This window comes from Rhinoraja longicauda, chromosome 15 (assembly GCF_053455715.1).
Source record: "Rhinoraja longicauda isolate Sanriku21f chromosome 15, sRhiLon1.1, whole genome shotgun sequence".
Classification (NCBI taxonomy): Eukaryota; Metazoa; Chordata; class Chondrichthyes; order Rajiformes; family Arhynchobatidae; genus Rhinoraja; species Rhinoraja longicauda.
This window is the reverse complement of record NC_135967.1, coordinates 48,185,158-48,203,175: the sequence shown is the minus strand read 5'-3', so window position 1 is coordinate 48,203,175 and position 18,018 is coordinate 48,185,158. Positions and strand designations below refer to the sequence as shown.

General features: G+C 44.3%; 1 protein-coding gene across 1 annotated transcript in view; it reads right to left on the bottom strand.

The window, feature by feature from the left end:
• LOC144600713 (sodium- and chloride-dependent neutral and basic amino acid transporter B(0+)-like) overlaps positions 1-18,018 on the bottom strand; it is a 52,161-nt gene that overhangs the window by 24,252 nt on the left and 9,891 nt on the right. Inside the window, exons 3-7 of the mRNA XM_078412625.1 lie at positions 15,327-15,480; positions 10,775-10,906; positions 6,701-6,868; positions 4,221-4,359; positions 526-658 (exon numbers count right to left, since the gene is read on the bottom strand). Coding sequence (XP_078268751.1) covers positions 526-658; positions 4,221-4,359; positions 6,701-6,868; positions 10,775-10,906; positions 15,327-15,480 — 726 coding nt within the window. The remainder of the gene's footprint in view (positions 1-525; positions 659-4,220; positions 4,360-6,700; positions 6,869-10,774; positions 10,907-15,326; positions 15,481-18,018) is intronic.

The following is an 18,018-nucleotide window of genomic DNA, read 5'->3' as shown; positions in this document are numbered from 1 at the left end:
CCACAGTCCTGGAGCAGTGACTGAAGCCCTGAGACTGGGGGCCGGTTCCAGCAGTTTGGGGATTCGCTGCCATTCCTTCACCCAGGGACAATATTCAGATGCCCCGCTCCCCTTGCACAGATCCAGTGGCAACATCACTGCGGGACGATACAAGGCCTTCTACGCCCGCACCTCCAGACTCAGGAACAGCTTCATCCCCAGGGCCATAGCTGCTATGAACCGGTCCTGCTGAGCCGGATGGTCACATCGCACAGTGATCCGGCACAGATCTACTTGCACTTTATTCTGTTTTAAAACTGTTCCAATTTGTTTCATTGGGTTGTTTAAATTAATACTGACTAGCTAATTAATTTATTGCATCGTATGGGAGGCGCATTCCCAATCTCGTTGTACCCCTGTACAATGACAATAAAGGTGTATTGTATTGTAAACTGGGCCATCTGATCAGAGATTTCCTTGTGTAGAAACCCATATTTTATCACCAGAGTTTGACCCATTTCTTTTACCTTTCTGAAATTATTTTACCTTTCCTGAAGATTTGATTCCTTTAGACAGGGAGGCCCCAACTATCAGCCAGGCCAGAAGCAGACAGAGAGCCACGTGCCAGACAATCTCCCCCATCTCATCTATCGACCTTGACCGGCGTAAAACCTCCTTACTGAATATGATGAAAAGAAAATATCACATCTCATGCATTACAAATGAGATACAAACCATGAGGCATTCAACCAATCATTTGGATGTATTAAAAATCAATTTTAGCAAAGGTAAAACACATAAAACTTTGCCAAGAAAGCAATCAGTTCCCGCACAGGAGAACCAAGACAGCACAGCAGTAGAGATGCTGCCTTACAGTGCCAGAGGCCTGGGTTCGATCCTGACTATGTTTATAAGAATGATCCCAGGAATGAATAGGTTAACCTACAGTATGATAAGCATTTGTCAGTACTAGGCCTGTACTCGCTAGAGTTTAGAAGAATGAGGGGGGACTTCATTGAAACATACAGAATAGTGAAAGGCTTGGATAGAGTGGATGTGGAGAGGATGTTTCCACTAGTGGGAGAGTCTAGGACTAGCCATAGTCGCAGAATTAAAGGATGTTCTTTTTGGGAAGATGAGGAGGAATTTCTTTAGTCAGGGGGTGATGAATCTCTGGAATTCTTTGCCACGGGAGGCTGTGGAGGCCAAGTCTGGATTTTTTTTAAGGCAGAGATAGATAGATTCTTGATTAGTCCAGGTGTCTGAGATTATGGGTAGAAGGCAGGAGAATGGGGTTAGGAGGGAGAGATAGATCAGCCATGATTGAATGGTGGAGTAGACTAGATGGGCTGAATGGCCTAATTCTACTCCTAAACATGACCTTATGGGCGCTGTCTGTATACATTTTGTACATTCTCTCTGTGACTGTGTTTCCTCTGGGTGCTCTGGTTTCCTTCTACATTCCATAAAAGGTGAATTGGCTTCTGTAAATTGCCTTCAGTGTGTAGGATGCAAAACTAGGATAACATAGAACTAGTGTATGGGTGATTGTTGGTTGGTGGCACTCAGTGTGCTAAATGGCCTCTTTCCTCTTATCTTTAAACTAAACTAGGCAAAAAGTTGCAAGAAACATAAAAACAGAGTCGTATAGTATGGAAACAGGCCCTTCGGCCCAACTCGTCTATGCTGACCACATTGATCATCTGAGCTGGTTCCATTTGCCTTGGTTTGGCCCATATCCCTCTAAACCTTGTTGCTAGAAATAACATGGTCTGAAATCTAAGACCATTTCAGAAGCCAGCAAGAAGGGCCAAGGAATTGAGAAGGAAGGAGGTGATAGAATATTAGAACAAACTGACAAGAAACATAAAAATGCCCTGAAAAAACCCATAGATATGGAAAAGGGAATTAGCAAAACCTAATCTTGATCGCTTATAGACCAAGAAAGGAAAAATGATAACACATATTTTGCAAGAATGTTTTAGAAAACTCCCACTCTGGTGATCCAGAGTGAGTATGAGACTCAAAGACTGAGGAACAAAGAAAACATATTCAAAGTAAATAAAATGCCGGGATTTGGTCATTTCATTTTGGATTCTGAAGCAGATAACAAGTAGTGGATCAAGTGGTTGTACTGGATAGGTTGTCAACCCTTTGATAGATGCTTTGACAAAGTGGCTTGGACTTGAAATGTTATCATCATTTCTCTTCCCACCGATACTGCTCGACCCTTTTTTTCCTATCTGCAGCTTTCTAGAGTTGCATTCATGTTGTTAAAATAGAGTACACGACATTGCAGGCAATGTACTGGCATGGACTAAGGATTGATTAATGGGCAAAGCAGTAAAAAAGGATCATTTTTAGGTTGAGACACAGTGATCAGTGGGGTACCACAGTGCTGTGGCCCCAGCTTTCTCAATCTTAATCATTGAGTTAGAAAGGGGATCAAGTGTAATATATATAGGTTAATCAATGATATATGGCATAGTGATAATGTAAGGAAGATTCAAGAAAGCATCAGAGATTTGCAAACAGGTTTAGTGAAAATAACAAAGCAGTTAAAATATGGAAAAATGTGAAGTCACCCACTTTGGAACAAAAGTAAAAAGGTGGGTTAAATTTTAGGGAAGCAGAATGGTATTGGTCTTCAGATGGACCTCAGGCTTCTTGTATCTGGATTAGAGAAAGAAGGTTTAGCAAGTAAATGTGAAGTCAAGTCATGAAGTCATACAGCACAGAAACATGCCCTTTGGCCCAACTTGCCCATGCTGAACCAAGATGTCCCATCTATGCTCGTCTTACCTGCCCACATTTGGACCATATCTCTCTAAACCTTTCCTATCCATGTACCTGTCCAAATGTCATTTGAATGTTGTTGTAGCACTCGCCTCAGCTACCTCTTCTGGCAGCTTGTTCCATATACCAACCACCTAAGATGGCACCCAACCAAAGCGACTCTTTGTGTGCTAGTTACAGAAGTGGATCTGCAATCACACACTATAACCGCTCCCCTCTTTTAAACCTCTACTCCTATGGCAATATTTCTTACTTTAACTATGCTCTTCTCAATCTCCTTTCAGATCTGTCCATTCTCCGACTCCTGGTACCCGAAGACCTACCGTATTGCTACCTCATTGGAGACCCTCGGACTTTCTTTACTGGCTTTATCTTGCACTAAACATTATTCACATTATTCCCTTTATCATGTAGTTAGCTGTACACTGTGAATGGCTTGATTGTAATCATGTATTGTCTTTCCATTGACTGGTTAGCACGCAACAAAAGCTTTTCACTGCACCTCGGTACACGTGACAATAAATAAAACAAAAACGAAAAAAAGAGTGTGAAAAAACTGTCCCTCAGGTTCCCATTACATTTTTCCCCTTTCACCTTAAACCTATGTCCCCTCGTTCTTGATTACCCTACTTTGGGGAAAAGACTCATCCTATCTATTGCCCTCATGATTTTATACACTTCTGTAAAACTACCCCTCAGCCTCCAAGGAATAAAGCCCTAACCTGCCCAACCTCTCCCTGTAGCTCAAACCCTCAAGTCCTGACAAAATCCTCGTAAATTTTTGTTGTATTTGTTCCAGCCTAACAATGTTCTTCCGATTACAGGGTGAGGTGACCAAAACTGAACATAATACTACAAATGCAGTCTTGTACAACTATAACATAATGGCCCAACTTCTAACATCAATACCGTGACTGATGAAGGCCAGCATGCCACAGGGAATGGTTGGGCAGGTAAGGACTTTATTCCTTGGAGTGCATGAGGCTATGGGGTAATCTTATAGAGGTGTATAACATCATGAGGGGAATTGATAGGGTGAAAGCACAGTGTTTTACCATGATAGGGGAATCGAGAATCAGAGTACACCGGTTCAACGTGAGAGGATAAATATTTGATATGAACTTGAAGGACAACCTTTTCACTCAGAGGGGAGCGGGTATATGGAATGAGCTGCCAGAGGAAGTTGTTGAGGCAGGTACTATAACAGTATTTAAAAGACACTTGGACAGGTACATGGACAGGATGGATTTAGAGGGATATGGGCCAAATGCAGGCAAATGGGACTGGCTTAGATGTTGGGTGGATGGGCTGTCTGATTATGGCTCCAAGTCAACCTCTTATAATCACTCATCAAACCAGGCTTTCACTTGACGATCCTCCCCAGAGGAAGCAGCAGGCTGTATGGTGCAGGTGAAAGATGCCACTTTCTCCAGCAAGTTACTTACTTCCAGTATTGCTCAGTGGGGCTTTGGTGAGGAACATAGATTTCCGATCCATTGGAACAAGTTTTGTTGTTTGCCTGCAGCCAAGTTGTATTAACGACTTCTGAATATCCGCCATCCAGAGTGAGGTTGCAGAGTGATTCTGGAAAACGTGGGGTGGCATTTACTAGATCATTTCTTTTGAAACAAAGATTTGTTTCCAGTCAAATAATCAAGGTCATTGTTCTGTGAATCAGACTGATCCCTTAAATCAGCTGAGTGAGGGTTCAGAAGAGTCAGACATAACTGAACTGTCTGCTCTGGTTATCACTCGGTCAGTGTTGGTAGATTTTTAATCATACGATAATGCTGGTACTCTGAATAAGCATAAGATTTTTCACAACTTAATGCCAGACAAAAGCCAAAGCTCCTGCAGTGTAAGGTCAAACATGAGGGTTTCCCGATGGTGGGGCCGCGGCTGTGGACAAGGACTGCGGCCGGAGGCCCTAACGAGGCGCCACGGTCTCGATGCCTCCCGGATTGCCGCGTACAAGCCAGGGTCGGGCGAAGTGGCCCAATGGAGCCCGCGGCTGGGGCCCGGGTCCGCACCACAGAAGCGTCAGCAGCAGTGAGGCCTTGGCTACGGCGGTGAAACCTCGTGGGTTGACAGTCGATGAGAGCGTGGAGGACCACTGTGAGGGAGGGGGGAAACGATGAAGGATCCGGAGTGGGGGAACCGCTGTGGTGGGGGGGGGGGAACAAAAGGGGGAGCCGGCGTGCTTTATAACTTTGTCAGCGCCGCAGTTGGCTGCTATTTGCAAAGAACCTCACTGTGCCTAGTCACATGTGACAAAGTATTCCTATTCCTATATTATAATGGCAGTTGGAATGTTGGTGCATTGGTAAAACGTTTGGTACAAGAATGAATGCCTCAGTCCAATGAAACAGCTCTGGACTAATTCTTGACATTGTGTTAGCAGACTGGGATGGACCTGTTGATGCCAAATGGAATGTTTTCTAAAACATGAGGAAGCCACAGGGTTATTCTTAATGCAATTAACATCCATAAGAAGAAGGGAAGAAATGTTTTGTTGCGATCAGATACTGACCAGGAGCAGGGGTATCATCTCTGGTCGTAAAAGAAGTAAAAGCTAAGTGCAGATTGGTCATGAAAATACTATCTGTGATGAAAAATCTTAAGATCGGATAATACATGTAATAATACAAAAGGGCACAACAGTGGCTGTATGAATTGTGATAGATCGGTCGCCTGGACTTCTGTGTCGAATAAACATGAACATAGAAAATAGGTGCAGGAGTAGGCCATTCGGCCCTTCGAGCCAGCACCGCCATTCAATATAATCATGGCTGATCATCCAAAATCAGTACCCCGTTCCTGCTTTTTCTCATATCCCTTGATTCCATTAGCCCCAAGAGCTAAATTTAACTTTCTATTGAAAACCTCCAGTGAATTGGCCTCCACTGCCTTCTGTGGCAGAGAATTCCACAGATTCACAACTCTCTGGGTGAAAACATTTTTCCTCATCTCAGTCCGAAATGGCCTACCCCATATTGTTAAACTGTGAGCCCTGGCTCTGGACTCCCCCAACATCGGGAACATTTTTCCTGCATCTAGCCTGTCCAATCTCTTAAGAATTTTATATGTTTCTATAACATCCTTCTCATCCTTCTAAATTCCAGTGAATACAAGCCCAGTCGACCCATTTTTTCATCATATGTCACTCCCGCCATCCGGGGAATTAACCGACGCTGCACTCCCTCAATAGCAATAATGTCCTTCCTTAAATTAGGAGACCAAAACTGCACACAATACTCCAGGTGCAGTCTCACCAGGGCCCTGTACAACTGCAGTAGGACCTCCTTACTCCTAAAGTCAAATCCTCTTGCAATGAAGGCTAACACATCATTAGCTTTTTTCACTGCCTGCTGTACCTGCATGCTTACTTTCAGTGACTGATATACATGAACATCCAAGTCTTGTTGCACCTCCCCTTTTCCTAATCTGACACCATTCAGTTAATAATCTGCCTTCATGTTCTTGCCGCCAAAGTGGATAACCTCACATTTATCCACATTACATTGCATCTGCCATGCATCTGCGCACTCACCCAACCTATCCAAGTCACCCTGCAGCCTCATAGCATCCTCCTCGCAGCTCACACTGCCACCCAGCTTTGTGCCATCCGTAAACTTGGAGATGTTACATTTATTTTCCTCGTCTAAATCGTTACTATACCTTGCTCCCACTGGTCACCGCAATTGAATTTCTATTGATTACAGTGGGGGTTGAATTTTGAAGTCAAGCATCACCCACAGCCCCAGTCTGTGTAACAAGGTCATACATCACCCACAGCCCCAGTCTGTGTAACAAGGTCATACATCACCCACAGCCCCAGTCTGATTCAGTCTCCATCTTGTCAATCACTCAGATTGATAGAGAAAAAGTTGAATATTTATTATACAGACATTACACAAAACGGTACCTCTGGGTGTCCGACTGCAGGTTTCATCCGCACCCCACCAGCTGAAGCAGTCTGACCAGGGCAGGGGCGATTGGAAGGAGGCAAACAGGTAGAACAGGCTGTAGGCGATGATGCAGTTGTAGGAAATCGCAGAAATCGCTGATAGAAAGTTCATAGTGATCCCCACACCTTAAATTAAGAAACAAGCAGTTACATAGTAAGTAAACTGACTAATTCTTCCCCATGAGTTCAGTTGGTTGGATGAACAGTTGCCATTTTTTACAAGGAGCCCTTCTTAATTGTAGAAATGTCCCAGATGACCACAACTGCAGGAAATCACACTGCCTGGAGTCACTTTAGCTCAGACATCAAGTACATGCTTACATTTGATGTTAAAATCAAAGTGTGAAAGTGCTGGAGGAACTCAGTGCGTCAGGCAGTATCTGCAGGGAAATGGACAGATGATCTTGGGTCAGGACCTTTCGTCAGACTAAAATCTTTGGTCTGAAGAAAGGTTTTGACCCAAAAATGTCATCTGTCCATTTCCCTCCACAGTTGCTGACTGACCAGCTGAGTACCTTCAGCGTTTGTTCAAGATTCCAGCTTCCACGGTCTCTTGTGTCTACATAGAGCAATGGAGTCATAAAGCACAGAAACAAAGCCTCCAGCCTAATGTCCATGAGGACCAAGATGCCCTGTCTCCACTTGTCCCACCTACCTGCTTATGGCCCACATCCATCTAAACATTTCCATATTTTATACAGATGTCCAATGCGTTACCAATTACTCCCCGTAACTTCCATCCGATCCATTGTTTTCTGGAAGTATCATTAACCAGAGAGTCTACAGAAGATGCAATTCAATTCATTTAGGTTTGTTGTCATGTGTGCAGTGGTGCAATGGAGAGCTTTTGTTGTGTGCTGGCCAGTCAGCAGAGAGACAATACATGATTACAATCGATCCATTTACAGTGTGTGGATGCATGATGAGGGAATGATGTTTGGTGCAAGGTGGGGCCAGCAAAGTCCGGTCAAGGATGGTTCGAGGGACATCAAAGAGGTAGATAGTTCATCCAGAGTTGTGAATCAGTTGAATTCTCTGCCACAGAAGGCAGTGGTCAATTCACTGGATGTTTTCAAGAGAGTTAGATTTAGCTCTTGGGGCTGAAAAAATCAAGGGAGTTGGGGAAAAAGCTGGAACAGGATACTGATTTTAGATGATCAGCCATGATCATATTGAATGGCGATGCTTGCTCAAAGGGCCGAATGGCCCACTCCTGCACCTATTTTCCAATGTTTCTGTTTCTGTTTCTATCCATATACCTGTCCAAATGTCTTTTTAGTCATTTGATGTTAACTTTGAGTAGGTGAGCCAAGATTTACACCATAGTTCCAAACTTCCAGAATAACTTTATAGGGATGATGTAAGAGTCAGCAAAATAAACTCTGTTGCAATATTCAAGGATAAACCCGCAGAAACATTTAAAGGTGATTTGGAACATTGTGAAAGCAATCAAGACACACAAAATCAATAATTCCAATTGAACAGCAATGAATCTCATTACGTATGAGGAGCATTTCAGGGCTCTGGGTCTGTACTGCGTAGAGTTTAGAATAGAGAAAAACTCATTAAAACCTACTGAATAATGAAAGGCCTGGATAGAGTGGATGTGAAGAGGATGTTTCCACTAGTGAGAGAGTCTGGGACCAGAGGCCACAGCCTCAGAATAAAAGGGTGTACCTTTAGAATGGGGATGAGGAAGAATTTCTAACCAGAGGGTGATGAATCTGTGGAATTCATTGCCACAGACAGCTGTGGAGTCCAAGTCATTGGTTATTTTTTAATTGGCTTTTTTTGGTTCTTGATTAGTAAAGGTTCCGGGGAGAAGGCAGGAGAATAGGGTTGAGTAGGAAAAAAAGATCAGGCATGATTGAATGGCAAAGCAGACTCAATCGGCCTGAAGAAGGGTCTCGACCCGAAACGTCACCCATTCCTTCTCTGCTGAGATGCTGCCTGACCTGCTGAGTTACTCCAGCATTTTGTGATACCTTTGATTTGTACCAGCATCTGCAGGTATTTTCCTAGAGTCAATCAGCCGAACTGCTCCTATGTCTTATGATCTTATAAATCTGAAATGAGTTGGGACGAAGAGCCCAAAATTCTATCTCATCAGAGTTTTCATGGACACAGGTGGAGAGTGGTGCAGGTGGTAGTTCTGCTGTCTCACAGCTCCAGTAACCTAGGTTCAGACCTGGTCTCCAATGTGGGCGGTGCGGAGTTTCCCTGTTAACTTGTGACTGCGAGGGTTTCCATGGGTGCTCCATTATTTCCCACATCCCAAACAGTTGGTAGATTGAAAATCACACTAGAAACACTAGATGTTGGAAGTCTAAATTAAAAACAGAAAATGCTCACGTCAGATTAGGCAGCATCTGTGGAAAGAGAAGCAGAGGTAATATTTTGAATCAAATACCCTTCATTAGAACTGGGAAAGACAGTGAAGAAATTCCAAATCAGTTGTCTGGGCCCACTCCAAAGCTTAGACGGCATTACCGGGGGCCAGCCCAAAGGCACATCAATCGGCAGGACCGGTAACGTACCTGAAGGCTCGTCGGAGCACACCAGAAAGCTCGTCAGGATCGGAACCCGCCCGAAGGCTCGTCTGACAACATCACCGGGAGGGAACTGGACACGTTGGGCACTAGGAGTGGATCAGTAGGAGGGTGAACCGGGGTGATGGCTCCGGAGCCTTCAAGGTAGGTAGGCAGAAGGCGTTCCCAGGGCACAAAGATGGCCGGAGTAGAAGAGGAGAGGGATGTTGATTTGCGGGAATTGCTCCAGTACATGGAGCGCGTGGGACGACCTGACTTTAGGCTTTAAATAATGGCGACGCCTGCATGTGTTCTATATGCAAAAGCAATTTCACACCGCAGATACATATGTGACAAATAAAGCATTATTGGACTATTGAACGACAAAAATAGACATCAACTGCTGAAGTACCTCAGCGGGTCAGGCAGCATCTCTGGAGTATGTGATCAGGTGACATTTCAGGTCAGGACCTTTCTTCAGACTGATTGTAATACGGGGGAGAAAGGTGAAAAGAGGTGGGGTGGGACAGAGCCTGTCAAATGATTGGTAGATACAGGAGAGAGGGGTTTGATTAGCAGATGGGTGAACACAGGCAGAGTTGAGAGAAGACAAAAGACTGTAAGATAAGGAGAGAAGGGTGAAGTGTGAAGCCAGAGGGGATATAGGTGGAAGGATACTGAGGGAAGGGGAAATGGATGTGCATCCAGGTAATGCATGGGAATGAGAGGGGAGAAAAAGACGGGTGAGAGGGGTGGGTTATTATCCAATATTGGAGAGCACAATGTACGTATTATTGGAAAGAAGTTAGATTTAAATTGAGGAAAGGTTGGGGAGTGTTGGACAGTACAAATGGAAAGGCAGGACAAAGGAATAGAGTGCGGTCATGGTTGGCATGAGGATAAATCATTAATGAGGGGTGTAGGAGGGAAATAACTCAACCAAAGGAATGTCAGAGCTGTGAAATGCAACTGCATCAGAATAGCAAGCATGTCAGTTAACTAACAGTTATCCGTATCTCTCATAATTTAGATACTTCTATCAGGTCATCATCAGTCTCGAACGCTCCAGAGAAAAGAATCCAAGTTTGGGCAACCGTAGAACCAACTGAAGGACACAGGACCAGGGTCAGTGCGAGGTCACTTACATTTTTCAATTAATTGAATTTACTTGAATCCTCATGTAATGGTGTTCAAGATATAGTCAGTTTAGAGAAAAAGTTATATTTTTAGAAACTGTAATATCTTTAAAAGGCTTTGGAAAGTTTCCAAGTGATTTAGTGCAGGGTGATAGTGGAGCTGTTTCAGGCGGCAAGGTTTCCCCATATTGGGTCCATTCCTGGATAATTTTAAAACGAGGAATAGCAGCAAGTTGCACACTGTGTTTGTCTCGTCACTGCTTGTATCCTCAAACCAGCACGTAACAAGAAAAACAAAGCCGATGCACAAATATTTCGCACATTCATAGACACAGATATCAAATTGACGTCATTGAACAAGCATTCACCTTGTAACATTGGCACGGCTTTCCACACTGCAATGGGTCCACGGCTGGCAAACTGCCCAAAGGACGATTCCAAGAAAAATACCGGGATTCCAACCAGCATCAGCATTAGTAAGTAGGGAATAAGAAATGCACCTGAAAAAATAACAACGGCATTTGAGAACAAAATTAGCTGAGACATATGTATACCTCTGGCATGACCATCTTTTCCCATCACACTGATATTCTTATCAATAACTCCTGATTCTCAACGAATATATACTTTGCTGATAGATTCAACAATCTTCCTCTCCACCCAACCTTCTGTGTAACCAGCTGCCTACCACTCATCCCCACAACTGAGACATCAATCCTGAGAGAGGAAATCTATTTATCTTCAGTCTCTGTGAACTGAGACCATGCCATGGCCCTAAATAGGTTCACTGAAGTAACATTCCATTAAAATAGTAACATAGTCCCACACGGTAAGATGGCCCAGAAAGTTAAGGCTCAAGAATCTGAGGCATGCTGGTAAGCTGGATCCAAAGTTGGCTTGGTGAGAGGAGGCAGAGGGTGGCAGTGGATGGATGGGTGTTTCACTAACTGGAAATCTGTAACAAGTGGTGTACAGCAAAATTGGTGCTGGGATTTTTGTTTGTAAGATATAATTAACTTGCATTGTATAATTAAGGTCATAAGGAATAAGAGTAGAATTCGGCCCATCAAGTCTACTCCGCCATTCAATCATGGCAGATCTATCTCTCCCTCCTAATCCCATTCTCCTGCCTTCTCCCCATAACCCCTGACACCTGTACTAATCAAGAATCTTTCAATCTCTGCCTTAAAACTATCCACTGACGGCCTCCACAGCCGTAGAAACATAGAAAGTTAGAAAATAGGTGCAGGAGGAGGCCATTTGGCCCTTTGAGCCAGCACCACCATTCATTGTGATCATGGCTGATCATCCACAATCAGTAACAAGTGCCTGCCTTCTCCCCAAATCCCTTGATTCCGCTAGCCCCTAGAGCTCTATCTAACTCTGTTTTAAATTCATCCAGTGAATTAGCCTCCACTGCCCTCTGTGGCAGAGAATTCCACAAATTCACAACTCTCTGGGTGAAAAAGATTTTCTCACCTCAGTTTTAAATAGCCTCCCCTTTATTCTTACACTGTGGCCCCTGGTTCTGGACTCCCCCAACATTGGGAACAATTTTCCTGCATCTGACTTGTCCAGTCCTTTTAGAATTTTATACGTTTCTATAAAGTGAATGAATGAATGAATGAAGGAATGAATGAATGGCCAAGTATGTACACATACAAGGAATGTGCCTTGGTGCTCCGTTCGCAAGTAACAACACGAACATACGGTAAACAATTAAGAATAAAGTATAAAACATTAAAATTTTAAGAATACGACATTACAGTTTAAACATGTAAGTGAAATAAACCCGAGCAAAAAAAGACTACAGAATTTTGGCTATGGAGATCCCCTCTCAATAGACAATAGACAATAGACAATAGGTGCAGGAGGAGGCCATTCGGCCCTTCGAGCCAGCACCGCCATTCAATGTGATCATGGCTGATCATTCTTAATCAGTACCCCGTTCCTGCCTTCACCCCATACCCCCTGACTCCGCTATCCTTAAGAGCTCTATCTAGCTCTCTCTTGAATGCATTCAGAGAATTGGCCTCCACTGCCTTCTGAGGCAGAGAATTCCACAGATTCACAACTCTCATCCTGCTAAATTTCAGTGAATACAAGCCCAGTCTTTCCAATCTTTCCTCATATGACAGTCCCGCCATCCCGGGGATTAACCTTGTGAACCTATGCTGCACTACCTCAATAGCAAGGATGTCCTTCCTCAAATTAGGAGACAAAAACTGCACACAATAGTCCAGATGTGGTCTCACCAGGGCCCTATACAACTGCAGAAGGACCGCTTTGCTCCTTTACTCAAATTCACTCGTTATGAAGGCCAACGTACCATTAGTTTTCTACACTGCCTGCTGTACCTGCACACTTACTTTCAGTGACTGGTGTACAAGGACACCAAGGTACTCCACCCTCCCAACCTGTCCAAGTACTGCAGAGTCCCTACTTTCTATACACTACCTGCCCCCTGCCCCTCCACCTATTTTCGTATCATCCCCAAACTTTGCAACAGAGCCTTAAATCCCCTCGTCCAAATCATTAACATACAACGTGAAGAATAGCGGCCCCAGCACCGACCCTTGTGGAACTCGATAGCTTCCTGAAAGGGACGACATAGTTTGAGAGAGTTGTGATAAAGCTGTACGACATGCTTACATTCAAAGACCAAATATTGAGTATAAGAGTTGGGACATAATATTGCAATTGCACAAAACCATGAAGGAAATCATTGTTCAGGCAGTAGTAGTTTCCATTCATAATAGTTTCAATTAACTAGAATGTTCCATCGTCAGCAAGTTCATAAACTTTACCAGAAGAGATATCTGGGTTATTGATTCTGAGCACCATGTTTACTTAAATAAAATTCAATTTCTATACAACCACCAATCAAATAGAATTCAGATTGTACCAAATGTTCTAAATATGCAAAACGTATCCCGGAAGGCCCCCATGTTGAATATAGTATTTAATAATTAAGTTTAATAAAGATAAATAAAGTATAATTCTCCAATGCAATGTTACACTGAGACCTGACAGCTGTTCTGGCAAATGAAATTCAAATTAAGTTTCCAGTCCAGTACTGGACAATGTATCGGGCGATCTTGCTATTTACATGATGATGTGCACATTGACACCCCTGGTTTCACCCAAACTGAAAACAGATTAATCAGTTATGTCAAAGTTAGACACAAAATGTTGCAGTAACTCAAAGGTCAGGCAGAATTTCTGGAGAAAATAGATATATGATGTTTCGCGTTGGAACTGTATCCGCTGTGTGTGGATCTTTTTCTCAGCAATGGTTGCCTGCATGTGAACTGCTAAACTCTTTGAAATATTTCAAAGGAATAAAAACATGCTATATAATGCAGACCTTTCAATCAGGAACGAATATACAATGGAGTTCAGCTGAATAAAGGAAACCACACAATTTCTATGCATGACACTAGACTCTAAACTATCCTTGACTTACCAAGTGACGAAGGGAGAAAATTTAGGTCAGGCACAAATAAACAAAATAAATGGTCAACACAATTTGGGAGTGAAGATGACATTTTATAAAGACTGAATATCTGTCAGGTGTGTCTAAAAACATATATGTTTTAGAATGCCAAAGAGCAAGACATGTATAACATAGAATAGTACAGCACATGAATAAGCCCTTCGCCCAGAAATGTCTATGCTGAACATGATGCCAAGATCAACTCTTATCCGTCTACACATAATCCATATCCATGTGTCTATCCAGAAGCCTCTTAAATGCCACTATTATATCTGCCTCCACCACCAGTCCTATCAGCACATTCCAGGCACACACCACTCTCTTTGAAAAAAAACTTGCTCCATACATCACCTTTAAACTTTGCCTCTTTCACCTCAAAGCTCTGCCCTCTAGTCTTTGACATTTCCATCATGGGAAAAATGTCGACCCTATCTATGTATCTCATAATTTTATATACTTTTATCAGTTCTCCCCTCAACCTCCAGCATTCCAGAGAAAACAATCCAAGTCTGTCCAAACTCTCCCTGTAATTACTAATCCCCTAACCAGGTGCCATTCTGCTAAACCTCCTCTGCACCATTTCCAAAGCCTCCTCATTCTTCCCTTTATTGGGATGACTAGAACGGCACACAATACTCCAAATGCGGACTAAGCAAATTCCTATAAATCTGTCTCATCACTTCTTGACTTACACGCAAAACTTTTGTTTGTACCTGATAGGATAGGGGAGAAGTGAGTGACCAGGGTGAGACTGGTCCTTGATAATGCTGGCGGTCTTGCTGAGGCAGCGTGAAGTGTAGATGGAGTCAATGGAGTCATGGTTTGCAAGATGGTCCGAACTCCATCTACAACTCTGCAATTTCAGGGGTTTTGGATAGAGTTCATGGTCTGGTTTATACCTCACTTCCACCAAGCTAGGTGACCAACCCTGCTTCAATGAGAAGTGCAGGAAAGCTGCCCTCTAAGACCAAGAAGCTGCACAATCCACACCTCATACAGAGCAGCCTACCTTGTGAAAAATCGAAACAGGACCATTTACCCACTGAACAGGAGAAGCTCCATGTAAAAAACTGTTTAGCAGTTCCTTGGACAATTGCTTCCGATTGGGGTTTGCAGTCCTGTCAGGACCCATGAATAACTATGGTGGGCATTACAATAAACCCTAGGTTAAAACATCCAAAAACATCCTCATCCTTATTTAGGTTAGAGCATTAAACAAAGGTTTAAAATGAGCTACAAAGATGTCTTTCATATCAATAGCAAGGTGTCTAATCATATACATTGCAAGAAAAATGTAATTTTACAGTTTAAAGTTGTGAGATTTTTATCAACATTATTGAAACCACACTTTTACCCTGCATAGTAAGTTTATGTTTGAATTTAATGCTATTTATGCATTGTGCATTGTGGAAACTCTACAGTACCTCCTCCATTCTTGTACGCCAGGTAAGGGTATCTCCAGACGTTGCCCAGACCCACAGCACAGCCGATCACTGAGAGCAGGTAGTCGGTCTTCGAGGACCAGTTGCCTCGCTCCACGTTCTCATCACTTTCACCCACGTGTCCATCGGCGACAGACTGGGGAGAAACAGACAATGGAATCGCGGGAGTTTCACCTTGTCAGACCTCAAGCAATGAGAACAGTTCCCACCCACCATCCACACAGTGAGCTATTCTCAGTTTAGCAGCAATCAGATGGTAAGTTGTAAACATCCCGAGCCCCACATGCTGCTCCTTTAGAGGCTGAGATTGTAAATCAATAATGAGAAATACTGGTAATGACAGAGATCTCAAACAAATGAACATTTAAATAATGAAAGGCCTGTGGATAGAGTGGATGTGGAAAGGATGTTTCCACTAGTGGGAGAATCTAGGACCAGAGGGCAAAGTCTCAGAATAAGTGGGCGTACCTGTAGAAAGGAGATAAGGAGAAATTTCTTTAGCCAGAGAGAGGGTGGTGAATCTGTGGAATTCATTGTCACAGACGGCTGTGAAGGCCGTTTAGGGGTATTTTTAAAGGGTAGATAGGCAGGTTCTTGATTAGTAAGGGTGACAAAGGTTATGGATAGGAGAATTGGGTTTAGAGGGAAAGATAGATCAGCCATGATTGAATGGTGGAGAAGACTCGATGGGCTGAGTGGCCTAATTCTGCTCCTAAGATTTATGAACTAAACATTTTGTACTTCTTCACAGCAGGTGAACTGAAAAAACATTCAATTGTTTTAGATAATAGACAATAGACAATAGGTGCAGGAGTAGGCCATTCGGCCCTTCGAGCCAACACCACCATTCAATGTGATCATGGCTGATTATTCTCAATCAGTACCCCGTTCCTGCCTTCTCCCCATACCCCCTGACTCCGCTATCCTTAAGAGCTCTATCTAGCTCTCTCTTGAATGCATTCAGAGAATTGGCCTCCACTGCCTTCTGAGGCAGTGAATTCCACAGATTTACAACTGTCTGACTGAAAAAGGTTTTCCTCATCTCCGTTCTAAATGGCCTACCCCTTATTCTTAAACTGTGGCCCCTGGTTCTGGACTCCCCCAACATTGGGAACATGTTTCCTGCCTCTAACGTGTCCAACCCCGTAATAATCTTATATGTTCCGATAAGATCTCCTCTCATCCTTCTAAATTCCAGTATACAAGCCTAGCCGCTCCAGTCTTTCAACATATGACAGTCCCGCCATTCCGGGAATTAACCTAGTAAACCTACGCTGCACGCCTTCAATAGCAAGAATATCCTTCCACAAATTTGGAGATCAAAACTGGACTCCAATTAGTGGAATTGGTGGCGCCTAACGGCTGCGGCTCGCTAGCAGTCTGTTCGTCTTTTTTCCTTTTTTTGTTGTTGTGTGTCGGTGTTGGGATGGTTTTTGTTTTTTTTTGGATGTGTATGTGTGGGGGGTGGTGGTGTGGGTGGGGGGGTGGTGGTGTGGGTGGGGGGGTGGGGGAAACCTTTCCCTTTTAGGTCTCTTCCTCACGGCGCGGGGTGCGGCTCGGCCGCGGGGCCTAACATCGCCCGGTGCGGCTCGGCCGCGGGGCCTTCCATCGCCCGGTGCGGCTCGGCCGCGGGGCCTAACATCGCCCGGTGCGGCTCGGCCGCGGTACTTTTCATCGCTGGTGCGGCTCGGCCGCTGGACTTAACATCGCCCGGTGCGGCTCGGCCGTGGGGCCTTCCATCGCCCGGCGCGGCTCGGCCGCGGGACTTAGCTGCGCACGGCTCGGCCGCGGGGCCTTCCATCGCCCGGCTCGGCCGCGAGACGTTTCAGCGCCCGGTGCGGCTCGGCCGCGGGGACATCCATCCCCTTGCGGGGACTGTGCGGGTCGGTCGGGGACGAGCTGTCTGCCCGTGGGCGTGGGGAAGAGAGTGGAAGTTTTGTTGCCTCCATCACAGTGAAGGGGTGTTTGGAGTCACTGTGATGGACGTTTGTGTTGGGGTCATGTGTGTTGTGTTCTTTTTTTTTGTGTGACTGCTATGTAGTTTCGTTCGGTACCTTGGTACCGAATGACAAATAAAGCTCTGTTGAATTGCGGTCTCACTAGGGCCCTGTACAACTGCAGAAGGACCTCTTTGCTCCTATACTCAACTCCTCTTGTTATGAAGGCCAACATTCCATTGGCTTTCTTCACTGCCTGCTGTACCTGCATGCTTCCTTTCAGTGACTGATGTACTAGGACACCCAGATCTCATTGTACGTCCCCTTTTCCTAACTTGACACCATTCAGATAATAATCTGCCTTCTTATTTTTACCACCAAAGTGGATAACCTCACACTTATCCACATTAAACTGCATCTGCCATGCATCCGCCCACTCACACGACCTGTCCAAGTCACCCTGCAACCTCATAGCATCTTCCTCACAGTTCACACTACCACCCAGCTTTGTATCGTCTGCAAATTTGCTAATGGTACTTTTAATCCCTTCATTCAAGTCAATAATGTATATTGTAATTAGCTGCGGTCCCAGCACCGAGCCTTGCGGTACCCCACTAGTCACTGCCTGCCATTCTGAAAGGGAACCATTTATCCCCACTCTTTGCTTTCTGTCTGTCAACCAATTTTCTATCCATGTCAGTACCCTACCCCCAATACCATGTGCTTTAATTTTGCCC